This window comes from Emys orbicularis, chromosome 12 (genome assembly GCF_028017835.1).
Source record: "Emys orbicularis isolate rEmyOrb1 chromosome 12, rEmyOrb1.hap1, whole genome shotgun sequence".
Classification (NCBI taxonomy): Eukaryota; Metazoa; Chordata; order Testudines; family Emydidae; genus Emys; species Emys orbicularis.
In genome coordinates, this window is record NC_088694.1 from 32,213,219 (window position 1) to 32,229,347 (window position 16,129).

General features: G+C 47.2%; 1 protein-coding gene across 1 annotated transcript in view; it reads left to right on the forward strand.

The window, feature by feature from the left end:
- The window catches only part of ERGIC3 (ERGIC and golgi 3), a 60,229-nt gene that overhangs the window by 10,541 nt on the left and 33,559 nt on the right, over positions 1-16,129 (forward strand). Inside the window, exons 2-7 of the mRNA XM_065414501.1 lie at positions 1,110-1,180; positions 2,868-2,955; positions 4,530-4,649; positions 7,265-7,358; positions 8,771-8,936; positions 10,194-10,251. Of these exons, the coding sequence (XP_065270573.1) occupies positions 1,110-1,180; positions 2,868-2,955; positions 4,530-4,649; positions 7,265-7,358; positions 8,771-8,936; positions 10,194-10,251 (597 nt within the window). The remainder of the gene's footprint in view (positions 1-1,109; positions 1,181-2,867; positions 2,956-4,529; positions 4,650-7,264; positions 7,359-8,770; positions 8,937-10,193; positions 10,252-16,129) is intronic.

Here is a 16,129-nt window from a genome sequence, read left to right on the forward strand (position 1 = left end):
TTTGGCTGAATTTTCATGGGGATGTCAGAAGGCACCTCTCTGACCCAAGGGAGACCCCAAATTCCAAGTCTCTATTCCAAAGCATAGAGGCTCTACTGTGTCTCAACAAAATGGTTGTAAGATTTTTTTAGCTTGGGCAGAATAACATATTTTCCCTAATTTCATTCCAGAAAGGGCTGAACCCTTTTAGCTGAAACTTTCCAAAAACAAATTCAGCCTAAGGCAGACACCAAGCATGGAAATTTTTATCTTGAATGGTTAAAGTTATACGCAACTGAAAACAGAGTCTTATAATGGGATGTGTCAGTCAGCCTGAAATACAGGCAGTGCTACCAGCTCCACCTATAATATATTTATAATATTTTTAATATATTTTGAAGGCCAAGACCATAAGAAGGTTCAAAAAAGAACTATATACGTTCATGGAGGATATGTCCATCAATGGCTATTAGCCAAGATGGGCAGGGATGGTGTCCCTAGCCTCTGTTTGCCAGAAGCTGGTAATGGGCGACAGGAGATGGATCACTTGATGATTACCTGTTCTGTTCATTCCCTCTGAAGCACCTGGCATTGGCCACTGTCAGAAGACAGGATACTGATGGACCTTTGGTCTGACCAAGTATGACCGTTCTTATGTTCTTTTTTAATCATATCTTCTGTGACTGTGGATGCTCTCATTATCCAAATAAATGTCTAATCGTAGCCAGGTTGGGGCTGCAGCCACCCCAGAAAGCATCTCTTCTATGTGAATGTTTCCTTTGGTGGCCAGGAGAGGAGGACTGTGCCCAAATGAATGAAAACAGCTCCTATCTTGGTACTCAGTACTGGTTCACTCTCCTCTTTAATAACTTTGAAATGCATGGATCAAAGATTTGCTTTGTGGTCTAGCCTTCAAGATGTACTGTCTAATTGGCATTTGTGTTGGGCTATCAGCATGTGTTTTTTACAGAGCACATGCGAGGAGGATAGCGATTTTCATGAGCAGCCTGGTTTCTTCTTACCTGCTGTAATGCCAGCTGCTTTCTTCACTGGAGTCAGGCAGCGGATTAGTGAGTCCCAGGGCTGCTCCACCACAGCCCATGGTAATGCTTGTCATTCTCCATTTGCAGTGACAATAATCAGTGGACTTATCATGCTCCTGCTTTTCTTCTCGGAGCTGCAGTATTACCTCACTAAGGAAGTAAGTAGAGCTTTGTATTGCTGTCTTTTTGGGTTTATGTTTTCCCTGTGCTGTCCTGTTGGAGCCCTGGAAGAAGGTAGGGCCACATATTCAACCAGGGTCCACCGTTTGTCAACAGCTGAGCCAGGCTCCCAAGTTTTGCAAGGCACAGGACCATTCTATAGCTGCACGTTGTCTCGCCTTTTCCATGCTGTGACGGGATGTGCATACCCCGCACTAGGCAGGAAAAGGTTAATCCCACACTCTGAGCAGAGGAAGTCCTGCCCCTCAGACCATGCTCCAACTGCTCTGCTAGTACAAAGGAGAGCAGCCCAGCTCAGTAAGGAGGAAGGATGCTTGGTGGAGGCTCTGGCCCAGGAGCCGTTACAGCCCTTGCCTGTGGGAGCCAGAGATCCCACAACCCAGACCGGAGGCCTGTGGCCTACAGCTGACTGGCTGGAGTCGAAATCCCAGGGAGTTACCTGCGCCAAGAAGCCCAGAGACCCTGATGTTGTATAGACTGCAGCTTCAGGAAGCCCGGTAGGAAGTGACCCAGGGAGGTGGAGTGGTATCTTCCACCTGTGGAAGGTCAGCATGTTGTGGTTGGATTTCCCCGCTGACCCAGTGATGTACCACTCCTCCACTGTTAGGGCCCTGAGTCAGGACGTGGTGGAGTCGGGTGGGCCCGGGTCCCCCTACCCTGGCCACCACCTCCTTTGGTGATGGCCCCTGGATTTGGCCACTAGGCCACGCTGTCCTGCACTCGATGGCCACTGTACAGACTCTGGCCACTAGGCCACGCTGCCCTGCACTCGAGGGCTGCTGTACTGACTCTGGCCACTAGGCCACACTGCCCTGTGTTCGTGGGCAGCCTTATTGTCTTGAGTCATTAGGCTGCGCAGCCCAGGTGGCTCAGAGGACCTGCCTTGTTGCTGTGATGGTGGCTAGAATTTAATATAAATTCCTGCCACACACAGCCAGCAGTTTCCAGTGCTTGGTCTAGTTCTGTTGTGAACCAGGGAAGGAAGTAGGATCGGTGACTTGCACTAAGACTTTGCTTTACTGTGTTTTGAGCTGGCACTGACCCTGCTGACAGCCCGACTAGTGAGATGAGAGTGAATTGCTGTTGCTGCTCCCTTCCTCTTTCCTCCCTGCATATCTCAAAAAAGATGAGCACTGGCCCTGCAGGGAGCCTCTTTCCCCTCCTGGTCACCCTAGCATTGGCTTCCTGTGCCTCCGATTGGGCTTTCGGTACCTGTCAACTCCACTAAGGCCTGGATCCCCCTCCTGGAGAAGGCAGCAGAAGTCATACTGGGCTGCTGGTTCCTCCAGCTTCTGCTGTGAACGGAGCACTCTCCTATGTCACCAGTAGGAGATAGCCACCAGTTTCCCACTTGCAGACTCCCTAGTGGGGAAGAAATTGCAAAAAATAAAATATTTTAAATTGCTTTTATTTAATTTAAATCCCCAAATTATCACTTTGCTGGCTAGGAGCATCACACATCGCAGCCAGGTTTGGAAGCCACTTCAACTGCTCTGTCACAGCATTCTGGAAGGTGCCAGCTTGTGCACCCCATGTGGAGGAGGCCTTTGGAAGTATGGTGGCATGGCACCTGTAGAGAGGCTCCTGGGCTGGGGAGAAGGCAAGGGAAAAGGCCTTGCCATGTGCTTCCAGGTGGAATGAGACTTCTGTTTTCTTTGTTCCTAGGTTCATCCTGAACTGTATGTTGACAAATCGAGAGGAGACAAATTGAAGATTAATATAGATGTTGTCTTTCCGCATATGCCTTGTGCTTGTAAGTAAGTCTGCTAAAGAGTTGGGAAGAAGGAAGCTTTCACTCTCTGCTGGAGGTTGGGCATACTGGCCAGTCAGTGCACGCAGCATTTTGATTTGCTATTCAGCTGCTTGTCTTGTCAGCAGTAAGGAATTACATTTCCCTGTAGTTAGAAAGAGGGAATTCAGTCAGGACTCCTGGGTTCTGTTCCCAGCATTGTCATTTGACACAGTAGGACCCTGGTCCAGTTGCTTCATTTCTCTGAGTGTGTTTCCTAATTCGTGCAATGAGGATAAAGCTCTTTATCCACTTCTGTAAAGTACTTTGAGACCTGCAGGTGAGGAAGAAGAGCCTGGATGAAAGGAGTATAATACTGACTTGCTCCCACGGGCTTGTCCCAGTTGCCATTAATTTTTGTAATGTGCAGAGCCTATTATGGAAGTCACTGTAGAGTAGATCTTGGAACCAGCTACTTTCTTGACTCTTGTGTTTAAATTCTGAACGTGTACATTAATGTCATGTGGAACCAAATCAATTATGTTACTGATGTCATGTGACACATTTTTCACTCTGTAATAACTTCCTCCAAAATGTTTCTATTGGTCTGAATACTTCTTAGCTGAATTGTGAGGTTTGTTGCAACTAAATCCATTCAGCTATTTGTGCTGTTTTTGAGGGGAGAATATTTTTACACTTAAAATTTTTTCAGACCCTTGATCACAGATAGCTCAAGTATGAACACTGGAGCCTCACATTTCCTCTGAGGAATAGGGATTTCGTAATTTAACTGCAAAGTGAAAGTGATTAAAAATCCCACCACTCAAGTGTACACTGCAATTTCTATTCTGTTTTTAGTAAGGTGGGCAGTTCTATGTGCTCTGTCTCAGATCACCCCATTGAAATGTAGTTGCGGAAGATACCATCACCCTAGGGAGGATTCTTCCCCTACTCCAATCTCAGACTTCCTCCCCTACTATGTTTAAAATGGAGTGGAGAGTCCAGCAGGTCTGGCAGCTTCTTTCCCCTTCCCCAGGGAAGATATTGACGTGTCTCCAAGTAGCAGGCAAGCCCCCCAAGTAACACACTAGGGCCCAGCAAAGACTATCTTAAACCCTTTGGTGAAAGGTAATGGGAAAGGGGCCACAGGGGAGAGCAGCTGGGATTGGAATGGTGTGGGAGTTCTCCAAATGAATTCAAGCTTGACCAGCAGGTTGAGGTATCTGCAAAGGGTTGGGTAGGTTATTTAGCCTGAGTTTATCTGCCCAGGTGAAAATATGATTTATATGAGTGCTAGCTGAAGAGGATCCCTCTTGGACAGCAGCCCAAAAGCCTTGTTTGCAGGAGAGATTGAAATGCAGGGGTGCAGTTTGGAGTCACCTTGAGGTTCTCAGCCACCACAATGCAGCCTCTTATGCCAGTCCCCTTCCACTCCTTGATTTTCTCCTAATCTGCAGATGAAATCTTCCTCCTAGATACCTGCCTTGGTGATCTTCCCCTTGTAAATAGGCTTGTGGTTTCTCACTGGCTTGCTGCTTCCATACGCCATCTCAGACCACAAAGAACCTGCCTTAATTCCCCTTGCTTGCTGGTTTCAGATTTGAGCATTGATGCCATGGATGTGGCAGGAGAGCAGCAGCTAGATGTGGAGCACAATCTCTTTAAGCAACGTTTGGATAAAGATGGCAATCCTGTGACCCCGGAGGCCGAGAGACACGGTAGTACAACGCCCTGCTGCCTTCCTCTGTTGGATGCTCTAATGGCCTGACTGCCACTGGTCTTCCTCTGTTGCCTTCCATAGGGAATCCCTGGGACTGAAGTGGCAGCCGAAGGGTATTTGAACTCTGAGCAGAGAGTTCACAGCAGTGTAATGCTGTTGTCTCAAGTGCACTGGTGTGGGATGTGCAGAGATGGGTGCTCTTCAGGGATCTGCCCTGCTCGAGGCTATGACTGAGCCTGGTTTAAGGGTGTCTGTCACCCCATGCCATTTATTTTCTCCTTTTTTTGGTCTTTGGGATTTCATAGGACCTGGTCGTTGCATAGCTGGAATACATTAGAGGCTGCCCTCAGCTCTGGAGCTGACATATCTGCACTGAAGCTGACAGCTACTCAGACTGCCTACACTAGTCTCTTTCCTCTAAAATGTATTCCCTTTGCTAACATTAGTACAGGGAGCACCAGTGTGGACAAGATACTGGTGGGCTTCGACCATCATGCCCTGACTTTGCTCAGAGCAAGTCTACATGACATAGAATCATAGAATATCAGGGTTGGAAGGGACCTCAGGAGGTCATCTAGTCCAACCCCCGCTCAAAGCAGGACCAATCCTCAGACAGATTTTTGCCCCAGATCCCTAAATGGCCCCCTCAAGGATTGAACTCACAACCCTGGGTTTAGCAGGCCAATGCTCAAACCACTGAGCTATCCCTCCATGGTGGCATTCTGTCTATACTGGAGTTCACACTTTTGATACTGTCAGTGGAGCTGCACTGAAGTTAGCAGTGGTGGGGAATCTTAGGGATCAAAAGGCTAATGTGGGTGTGGGCCCAGTGCTTTAAGGTAAATGCAGCGGGGGAGGTGTGATGTCTGCATCTCTTGACCAGAAGGGCACAAATATCATCCATGTTCATGATCCACACTGACTGTCACACTCATGAGGTAACAAGTTATACCAGCCAACCTACTGGATGATCACCAGTCTGCTGCATTGGATCCAACTTCTGGATCCCACATGCTTCCAAGGCAACTGGATCTGAGCAGTGTCCACATAGTGTTTCTAGTTCTGGTCTCCCGGGCACTCCCATGGTACAGACTTCCTGTCTTGTGCCCGTCTTTGGGATGACGGGACTCTGCAGTCCAACTGCCTTTGGCCCCGAGACTAGTGCCAAACCTCACTCCCCAGCAGCTTGTGTATACCAGAACTCCAACTCAGTGTGGACCTCTCTAGTTTATTGTTTAATTCTTCAGGGGCAATTAAGGTAAGGGATGTGTAAGAACTTCTTATCCACATCCAGAGTTTACTGTTACAAAGCACAAGAGAGTTACAGATTTAGGCAAAACAACAAATACCTGAACACAACCCCCACCCATCCCCTGTGAGACTGATCACATGTCTCCAGTTTGGGTCTGTGGTCTGTCCATGTTCAGGGTAGGTGGGAGAATCCTATCTCTCCCCTGCAGCAAATTCCTTAACCTCCTGCACACAAAGCCCCTTCTGCTTACAAGCCAGTCTTGGTCGTGAGTAAGGCTGCGAGTCTTTCACAGAGGTCATGGATTCCGTGACTTTATGGGACCTCCATGACTACTGCAGCTCAGCAGCCGGTGTGACTGGCCCCAGGGCTACCCGAGCAGCTGGGGCGGCCCTGGGGCCAGCTGCACTGGCCACTGCTTGAGCAGCCCCAGACAGCTTGTCCTGGCGCTGCCCGGAGCAGTGGTCCGGGAGCAGCAGCGGCGAGGCCCCCTGGCTGCTCTCCCTCCCCCCCCCCCACCCCCCCCCCCCCAGCAGCAGCAACCGCCAGAGGACCCCGCCCCCCCCCCACCCCCAGAGCAGCAGCGTCTGCTGGAGCATCCCATCTCCCCAAGCACCTAAGATTTAGTTAGGGGTATTTTTAGTAGAAGTCATGGACAGGTCACTGGCTGTGACTTTTTGTTTATTGCCTGTGACCTGTCCATGACTTTTACTAAAAATACCTGAGACTAAACCGTAGCCTTAGTTATGAGCCCCAGTATACAGCTCCAAGCCCCAGCCATGCTGGGTTCACGAGCCCAACACTCTGGTTGCATAGAGGATGGTAACGTGATTAAGAGTCATTAGCAAGCCAAGTATCAGAGGGGTAGCTGTGTTAATCTGGATCTGTAAAAAGCGACAGTGTGTCCTGTGGCACCTTATAGACTAACTGACGTATTGGAACATAAGCTTTCGTGGGTGAATACCCGCTTCGTCTGATGACATGCATCTGACGAAGTGGGTATTCACCCACGAAAGTTTATACTCCAATACGTCTGCTAGTCTATAAGGTGCCACAGGTCTCTTTGTCGCCTATTAGCAAGCCAGTCATTCATGGGAATTGGTTGGATGACTCTTCCTGTGTTCGCTGTCCCTGAGGTGGGAAACACCCCCTCCAGCTTGTTATACATCTCAACAAACTACATAAATGCCAGCACAACTGGCTCTACACTGGACACAAAGTGGAGTCAGATTAAAAAAGGGAAGTTCTAATCCATAGTGCCGAGTGGGATCATGAGTGATACAAACCACAGTTAAATTCATAAGATGACACAGAGACATATTCATATAACTGTCACACTATTTGGAAGTCTTACTTTGTTTCAGAGCTGGGCAAAGAGGAGGAGAAAGTGTTTGATCCAGATTCCTTAGATGCTGATCGCTGTGAGAGCTGTTATGGAGCAGAGTCGGAGGACATCCGGTAAATGAAGGATTTCCTGATCTCCTTACTTAGAGAGGGGGGTTGTACGCTGATCCTGATCTGACAGGAGTGGGGTGTATGCACATTCCTAACCTCCAGAATTGGAGGAGAGGGGTGGAATGACACATTTGTGGTGTTCTGACCTGCGTGGGGAAGTGGGGTTTGAGTGTGTGTTTCCCTAATATCCTGATCTGGACAGAGGTCAGGTGGGTGAGCCCACACTTGCATAACCTCCTGGTTTGTGACAGACCCCACGTACTTCTCTATTCTCCTGATGGGAGGGTGGGGAAAAGTGTGTGTGCGTGTGAGTGCACGATTTTCTGGTCTCCTGATCTCAGAGAGTGAAGTGGGGGACCTGTTCCATAACTTCTCAGCAGCATTTGCCCCAGATGTTGAATGAATCCATATTGTGTGTGAGTTCTCCTTCAAGAATTCCCATATGGATCTACCGTTTTGGGCTAAGCACTTCTGGGCATGTGAGCTTGGATCAGACTGGAAAGAAGTGTCCCTTGGGGCCTCTCCCCTTGGGTGGGGTTCTCAGGGTATAAAAGGAAGAGGGTCCCCCACTAGCTGTGAGCACACTCAGGGCTAGTTCATCATGTTTGCTTGCGCTCCGTGTGTGGGGCAAACTGGTGCTACATTGCTCTCCCCATCTCCTTGCATGCTCCTGCAAGAACAGATCAGAATCTGGCCCACAAGGTCTTGGATTCTTTCTCCTCCCCTGTTTTTTCTTTTCTGGGCTTAGAATAATCCATCGGGTTGCAGCCCCTGCCTGGAGATGCTCTCTCCTGGGGCATGGGGGATTCAGCCCTCCAGCCTCCCCTTCTCAGGTAACAAAAATGTCAAAAGAATAAAGAAACCACAGTCCTCTGTCCAGGGTCCACCCTGGTCTCCCCTTTGATGCAGGGGAGTGAAGGGGGTTTCCTCCCCACACCTTTGGAAGCCTTGGCCTGAGACCTGTAGACTAGTGGGGGTGCACCGCAGGAGTGAATTGTTTATTCATGGAGGAGAGACTCCAAGCCAGTAAGGTGAGAGGTGCATTAACAGACCTGCTTATGGGACTTCTCTGTCTGGTTAAAAAGTGATATCACCATGTTCTAAAGGGAGTCAGGTCCATTGGGAAGATCCTCAGAGCTCTATTGTGAATGCAGAGGTCCTCTGATGGCTGTCAGCTTCAGGAAGGTAGTGACTCAAAGCTGCTCAGCTAGGTGGATGCACAGCTTCAGTTCTGGGAATTTAATCTTCCCTTGACCCAGAGACCATCTACTGAGAGAGACTAGTAGCCCCAGTATGAAGGAGAATTCGCTTCTGTGTCCTCTGCAGAGAGATTGTTCCACATTTTGTGGTCTCTGCTCTTGATTTATGTTTGTCCTCCATTCAGGGTGAGTGAGAAGGTGCCTGTGCTTTTGCAGGTGCTGTAATTCCTGTGATGATGTGAGAGAAGCATACAGGCGGCGTGGCTGGGCCTTCAAGAACCCTGACACTATAGAACAATGCAGGAGAGAAGGGTTCAGCCAGAAAATGCAGGAGCAGAAGAATGAGGGCTGCCAAGTGTATGGATTCTTAGAGGTCAACAAGGTGAGAGCGAGCTTCCCTTGAATGCTAAGCTGTGCCAGGCACCTGAAATCCCACCACTGTCAGTGACCAGGAAAGGGCAGAGGTTGGGAATTCCCATCCTTCCCCCACTTTGCACGATGTCTTCACAGTTCTATGGTGCTGGGACTTAGGTATGGTTAGGTGCTGAGTGCAGCATAAGAGCCTAAATAAAACAGCGGTTAGTTTTGCAAATCGGAGAATGAAAAGCAATAAAAAGGAATGGCCGTGTGTGTTTTGTTGGCTGGACCTTTCAGAACGTGTGGGGACAGAGAGGCTGGTGGATTTTTAACCCATGGCCACCAGCTCTATATGCTGTCTAAACAATTGCTGAAAGGCCCAGTACAGAACACACATGGCAGGGTCTTGCTGGCTCTCATTTTAGCTAGCCTTGGTCTACAAAGGAAAGTTGGGATGTTCAAAGGGCCCTAAGGGAATTAGGTGTCCAATTGCTATAGAAAGTATGTGGAACTGGTGCCTAACTCCCTTAGGCCCCTTTTAAACATCCCAGGCTGAACTTTTAGTTATCTTTATTGTTTGTTCAGTGATTTATTGTCGCATTCAGCATCACTCTGGGAATATATCTTCCCCTTTAGGACCAACAGTGTTACTCCACTTTATTTTCCTTCCTCATCTTCCTTTTCTGTTTTTCTTCCCCCTTCCTAGGGGTCTCCTCTCATTTTCCCTGCAGCAACTTTCAGTTCTACTCCTGTGGACTTCACTCTTACGCCCTCCCCATTATTGTATCTGCTAAAAACGATCAACAGTGAAATAGTTAATGTTGACATTAACATACGGTCTTTAGGGTTGACACCCCAGTGAAATTAAGGTGGATGGTGAAATTCACGTCTCTCAGAGACATTGTTTCAGGCTGGCTGCATGTGCATTGGTTATATTTTGTTCCCATTTAAAAGATTATATTCACAAGCAGGAAAGGTCGAAATATATATATTTTAAATGAGAACTTAGATTCTGCACAATCTGTGTAGGCCCCACACACGCATCAGATCTGGTCTGTGAGCCAGGTGTCTGACATCTCTGCTCTACAAATTCCTGAAGAGTACTGATTGTTTTATTTGGAAAAAGGTTCTTTGGGGGAGTAGCTGGTTCACTGTGACTGTGTCAGCAGGTAAGTAACATGGGAGGGGGCAATCTACCTTTGAAAAGGGGGCAGCAAGTGTTAATGCTTCACTTTATTATGTAGAATGGGGCCTTTTAATGAAAGATGACTGTTTCCTACAGGTAGCTGGAAACTTTCACTTTGCACCTGGAAAAAGCTTTCAGCAGTCTCATGTCCATGGTAAAGTATTTTGGTTTTTTTTCCTGTGGCCTCCTGACTTCCTGGCATGTCTGCTTTTCTCTTTGAACATTTCCCTCTGATTTCCATGTCATGAACCATGATGGATAAAGTTGTCTGAAGTAGCACTGCCAGGGTGGGGAGGAATTGGCAGAAGTGCCATGGTAGGAGAAGAGAACCATCGGGAGCAAGTGGAGAAATGTTGGGTTGAGGAAGAACTGGGAGGAAGTGGGGCCAAGGAGGAGCCTGTCCCATCTCATTAAGCAACCCTGTTTTGCTATAAACAGCTCTGTCAGCGTGTTGAGTCCAAAAATGTTACATGGAGAATTTTAGAGCAATTCAAGTGATTTTTATGCAGAAGTTAGGCAAGTTAGTATTTCTGGGATAACAGAGTGTTTTAATTTATGCCTTAATATATATTCTCAAGAACGTTTTAAATAGATGAAAGATTGGAAGTATTTATGTAACTTAATAGTATGTTGCAGTTCCAGAAACATAAATGTTTGAAACTCCGGGGGTTCAGAGTTACGTTTTGACAAAGATTTTTAACTCTACCCTTATAATTGGCTGCACCATGTAACAACCCATCATGTAACACATACAGACCCATATTTACAGCTTTATAATAAATAGTTACATTAATGAGAAGTGCCTTAAATGCCTATTTCAACTCCTCTGTGCACTAGATATATGAGCGTAGACTAGCTAGCCCACTTTCAAGAGTAAGGTACTCCTCCAGTCTGTGGCTCTGTACAGTGGATGAGTTCAGCATAACTATCTGATTGTATGTGATTGGTGAGGTCTTGGACCCACATCAGGAGCATGAATATGATAATAGTGGCTCTAGTCTGTGTAGAGAGGGTGGAAGGGATAGAACGGTCTTGTAGAATGGTGGATAGGGCTGTGTAGTTACTATAGCCTGTATGCAGAGGGTAAGTTTTATGAAAATATGCTTTTGACTGTAATAGGAAGGTCGGGGAGGAGTTAAACTATTCAGTTCCTCACGATGCTGCATGTATGCACGCACACACCTTTCACTTTTGAGGAATTCCTTCAAATGAAAAATTGTTGAAGGAGAAGGGATTTGGTTGCAATAGAATAGAAATACTTTCAACCTGTTTAAAGAGGATTCTTCTTTTTTCTTGGTCCAAAAAAGAGAAAGGGGAGCCTATCTGAAATCTGAAAAGACTCAACTAGCCTATCAGAGCTCAGATTCCACATGGTGACCATGTACCAGAATCCTCTTCCTGAGTTCTCAGGATTGTTTCAAACACTTGGCTTCTGAGATAAGTACTTCCACACCTCAATAATGCAGCTGCACTAGAGTTACCTCAGGTTCAGACTGAGTGACAGTCTTCAAAACAAGGTGCTAGCTGCAGACCCCAGAGTTTTCACCAGTTTTCTGGCATTGGTGGCTGTATTCACTACAGTGTGTTTTTCAACCTACCCAAGTTTTGACTGTCATAGATATAATGGTAGATATAAGTGCTGCTTCAGTTTTCCTCCTTCCACTCTACTTCTTAGAGCAGGGATCGGCAACCTTTAGCACGCAGCTCGCCAGGATAAGCACCCTTGTGGGCCGGGCCGGTTTGTTTATCTGCCGCATCCGCAGGTTCGGCCCATCGCGGCTCCCACTGGCCGCGGTTCGCCGCTCCAGGCCAATGGGGGCTGTGGAAAGTGGCGCAGGCTGAGGGATGTGCTGGCCGCCGCTTCCCACAGCCCCCATTGGCCTGGAGCGGTGAACCGCGGCCAGTGGGAGCCGCGATCGCCTGAACCTGCCGACGCTTACCCTGGCGAGCCGTGTGCCAAAGGTTGCCGATCTCTGTCTTAGAACTTCCTGGTAGCAGTGTTGTAGCTGAAAGATCAGGATCCCGGAGCTGATGGTCTTGTATAGATATTCATTGACAATTGCATGACTTCAAATGCAACTGCTCCAGACATGGTTAAACAGCCATTACTTGGCTGGTCTCAGTGTGGTGGTCAGGCTTCCTCAGCCAATTTAGGAGGCATTAGGTGGTGGTCAGTTTCACAAAATGTCCTGCAGAATGTCACATGCTCTGCTTTCTCAGTCTTAGGGAGAGGTGCTTTTGTTTCAGGATAGGGAGCTGCCATAGGTCATCTCACTACTTAAAGCCTATGAAAGCCAAAAGAAGCCAGGTCGATGTAATGGCACTTGGGGCAATTCATATACCACTCACAGCTTTCTCCCTGTGATCCTGTACAGGCTATTGGATACTTGGAACCCAAGTTAAACAAATTCTTGATAGGTTCTATCAGAAAACTGACTTTTCTACATAAAGAGATCAAATTAATTTTTAGATTTTAAGGCCAGAAGGAACCATTGTTTACACTTTTATGTGTAAATTTTTCTTAACACTCAATTTGACTCACAATTATTTAAAATTTTGGGAATTTTACCTATTTAAAGCACCAAGTATATATTTATATAGGACAGGGCTATATTCTGTTAGCAAATAGCAAATGAAATTAGATAATGATCACTTGCACCCAGACAACCACTAATTTTTATTTTGGTCATCTGTCCATCTTATCCATCAGAATAAGAAGAGAGAATTACCCTGCTTTGGTTGAAATACTTTTTGTGTTAGAATGTTATCATCTGTAAATTTTAGGAACTCCAAAGATGTTTTACTGGTGGCAGTTTGAGATCTCAAACATTGGTTCCCCCAGATTGACATCCTCCATGATCATACACATTTTATTTCTACACATTATAGATAGATGAGGGAAAAGGGAGCAGCTCTTTAAACATGATTTGGTGTCCTATAACAGACCTCCACCACTACCCTGTCTTGTGATTGATTGGTTAGAACATTAATTTGTAAGGATTCAAGGTCCTGTCCTTCTGAATTGTCAGTAATTCTAAAGCAGGTAATGGCATTTTTAATGTAGAGTGCCACCCCCCCCCCCCTTCTACACACTCTGCCTTTTCTATAATAGCCCAAGAGAGAGGACTCTACCCTCATAGGAAGGTAGTAAGCTAAATTCTACTTTTATTATTAACTATTAAAAACAAGAAATAAACAAGAATCACAACACAATGCTATTCTGTGGTCATGTGCAAGGCTGGAAGCAGGCTGATGGAGCACTTTAGTCTTCTCCATATTGAGAGTCCTAGGCTTCAGTAAACTTGTGCAAAAAAATCCAATGTGGACTTAAGACCATTCTCAGTGTTCGTGAGGATGGCACAGTCATCAGCATACTGAAGATCAGTAGTGGATTGAGGACTTCGAGCGGAGACGTAGAAAATTAAAAAAATGCCCATCAGCCTGCTTCCAGCCTTGCACATGACCCACCACAAATCACCATTGAGGGACAGACTTTGGAGATCGTCGAGCATTTCTGCTACCTTGGTAGCCAACTTTCTCAAAACGCATAAATCGACAGTGAGCTCCAACACAGGATCCAGTGCCAAGTGCTTCCTTTGGGAAATTGCTCCGACATGTTTTCACGGACAGTGACCTACGGCAGGACACCAAGATCCAGATCTATGTGACAATTGTTATTCCTACAGTCCTCTATGGATGCGAAACCTGGGTGACTATCAACAGCATCTCAAGAGTCTGGAGAGGTACCACCAATGATGCCTCCGGAAGATCCTTCGCATCAAATGGGAAAATCACTACACTAACGCCAGCAGTCTCACTGAAGCCAATGTCACCAGCATAGTAGCAATGATCCTCATGCACCAACTCCACTGGGCTAGACATTGTGTGCGGATGCCAGACTCTCACCTCCTGTCCTCTACTCTCAGCTCACCCATGGTCAGAGATCCCATGGTGGTCAGAGGAAAAGCTACAAAGACGCACTGAAAGTGTATTTCAAGAAAACTGATGTGAACATCACAAGCTGGGAGGAGCAAGCCGCCACCACCCGACCCCAATCAGTGCCACATCCTCCATCAGGCAGTGGCCCACTTCGAGGAGAAGCGCTTTGCCCTCAAAGATGAAAAGAGACAGAGAAGGAAGGAAAAAGAAAGAACTTTCTCCCAGCAGGCAGCTGACCTACCAGGAAATGTCTGTACCTACTATGGGTGGATCTGTGGTTCCAGGATCGGATTCCTGAGTCATCTCAGGACCCATATATAAATCTGTGGCCTTGGGCTTGGTCCCTCTGGAAGCGGTGTAGGTGATGGGGTTGTTTCCGTTGACTGTGAACCGCTCTCCGCTGGTGCGCTATGTTGTATTTCAGGCTCCGGCTGAGCCTCTTGTGCAGGTTTAGCTGCTGCTGCCAGTGCAGGCTCGGTGGTGCCCTCTGGCGTTGGAGTTGCAGACGGGGTTGCAAGCACTGGATTCAGTGCTGGCAATGGTTCTGGGACTGGTTCTGATTGGGTCTCTAGGACTGGATCCACTACTGCTGTTGCAGATGTTTGCATGGGGTCCGGTTCCACCATCTCAGTCTGGGTCTCTGGTAACACAGATGGGGCCCTTGTAGAAGTCTCAGGAACAGGGATAGGTGTGAAAGCTTGCTTAGCCTTGCTGTGGGTGACCATTCCCACCCACTTGGCTAGCGTCACATGGTTGGCCAAGTTTTCCCCCAGCAGCATGGGAATGGGATAATCATCATAGACTGCAAAAGTCCACATTCCTGACCAGCCCTTGTACTGGACAGGCAACGTGGCTGTAGGCAAGTTAAAAGAGTTTGACTTGAAGGGTTGAATTGTCACTTGGGCCTGTGGGTTGATGAAATTGGGGTCCACTAAGGATTGGTGGATAGCTGACACCTATGCTCCAGTGTCCCTCCACGCGATAACCTTCTTCCTGCCCACACTCACAGTTTCCCTTTGCTCTGAGGGTATCTGGGAGGCATCTGGGCCTGAGGACCTTTGGTGTGATTCCGATGCAATGAACTGCAATCTGTTAGGGTTCTTGGGGCAGTTGGCCTTCACATGCCCCAGCTTGTTACATTTAAAACATCGCCCAGCTGACTGGTCCCTGGAGCGAGGTGGATTGCTGGAGAATGGTGTGGTGGGACAATAAGGCATCAGGGGTTTTCCTTGAGGTGTAGGGGTTGCCTTGGGCTGCCCCTATGGTAGGGTATTGGTTTGGGGCATCCCTTCTGGTATCCGCCCAAACTGCGACCGGGGTTGTTCCTCTCTACTACCTCCACCCATCTTGTTCCGATTTGCCCCACCTCTCTGACGGTCTGGGACTGCTCATATTATTAGCATAAGAAGCAAGACTTTCTGCCGAGTTCATTTTCTTATCCCATAAACACTGTTTTACATCATCACTGGACATAGTCAGGAACTGCTCCTGTACAACCAAATCGCACATCCCTTCAAAGCTAGTTACACCTCTTCCTTACATAAGCCACATTACTTAGTCCAGCCCCTCTTAAGGTTCTAAATTTTACTCTAAGTTTCAGGTGTAATTTGAAATTGTTTCAAAACCAAATCCTTAAATTTACCATAGTCAGAAGCATCCTCAATAGGCATCTTGTTGAATATGTCCAGAGCTCTTCCAGTCAATTTTGCCATTAACGTAGTCATTTTTGATTGTCAGGAATTGCACAGAGAGTGCAAAGTATCTCAAAGATGATAAAATATTCAGCAATATCACTGGATTCATCATACTTTGGACATAGTCACTCCCATTTGTGGATTTTTGGGGAAGTGGAGCCAGCTACTGAAGGGTTCTGTCTCTTCCACTCCATCACCTCCAGTTCATGCTGCCTCTCTCTTTCCCTCTCCTCCTTGGCATGCTGCCTCTCTTTTTCCCCTCTCCTCCTGAGCAGCTTTTTCTCTGGCCACTTGTGCATCAATCTCCATTTGTTTGAATTCCATTTGTCTTTCATGTTCCTTCTTTTTCTCTTCAGCCTCCAGTCTGGCTAATTCCAGTTTTTTCTGGACCTCACTTTG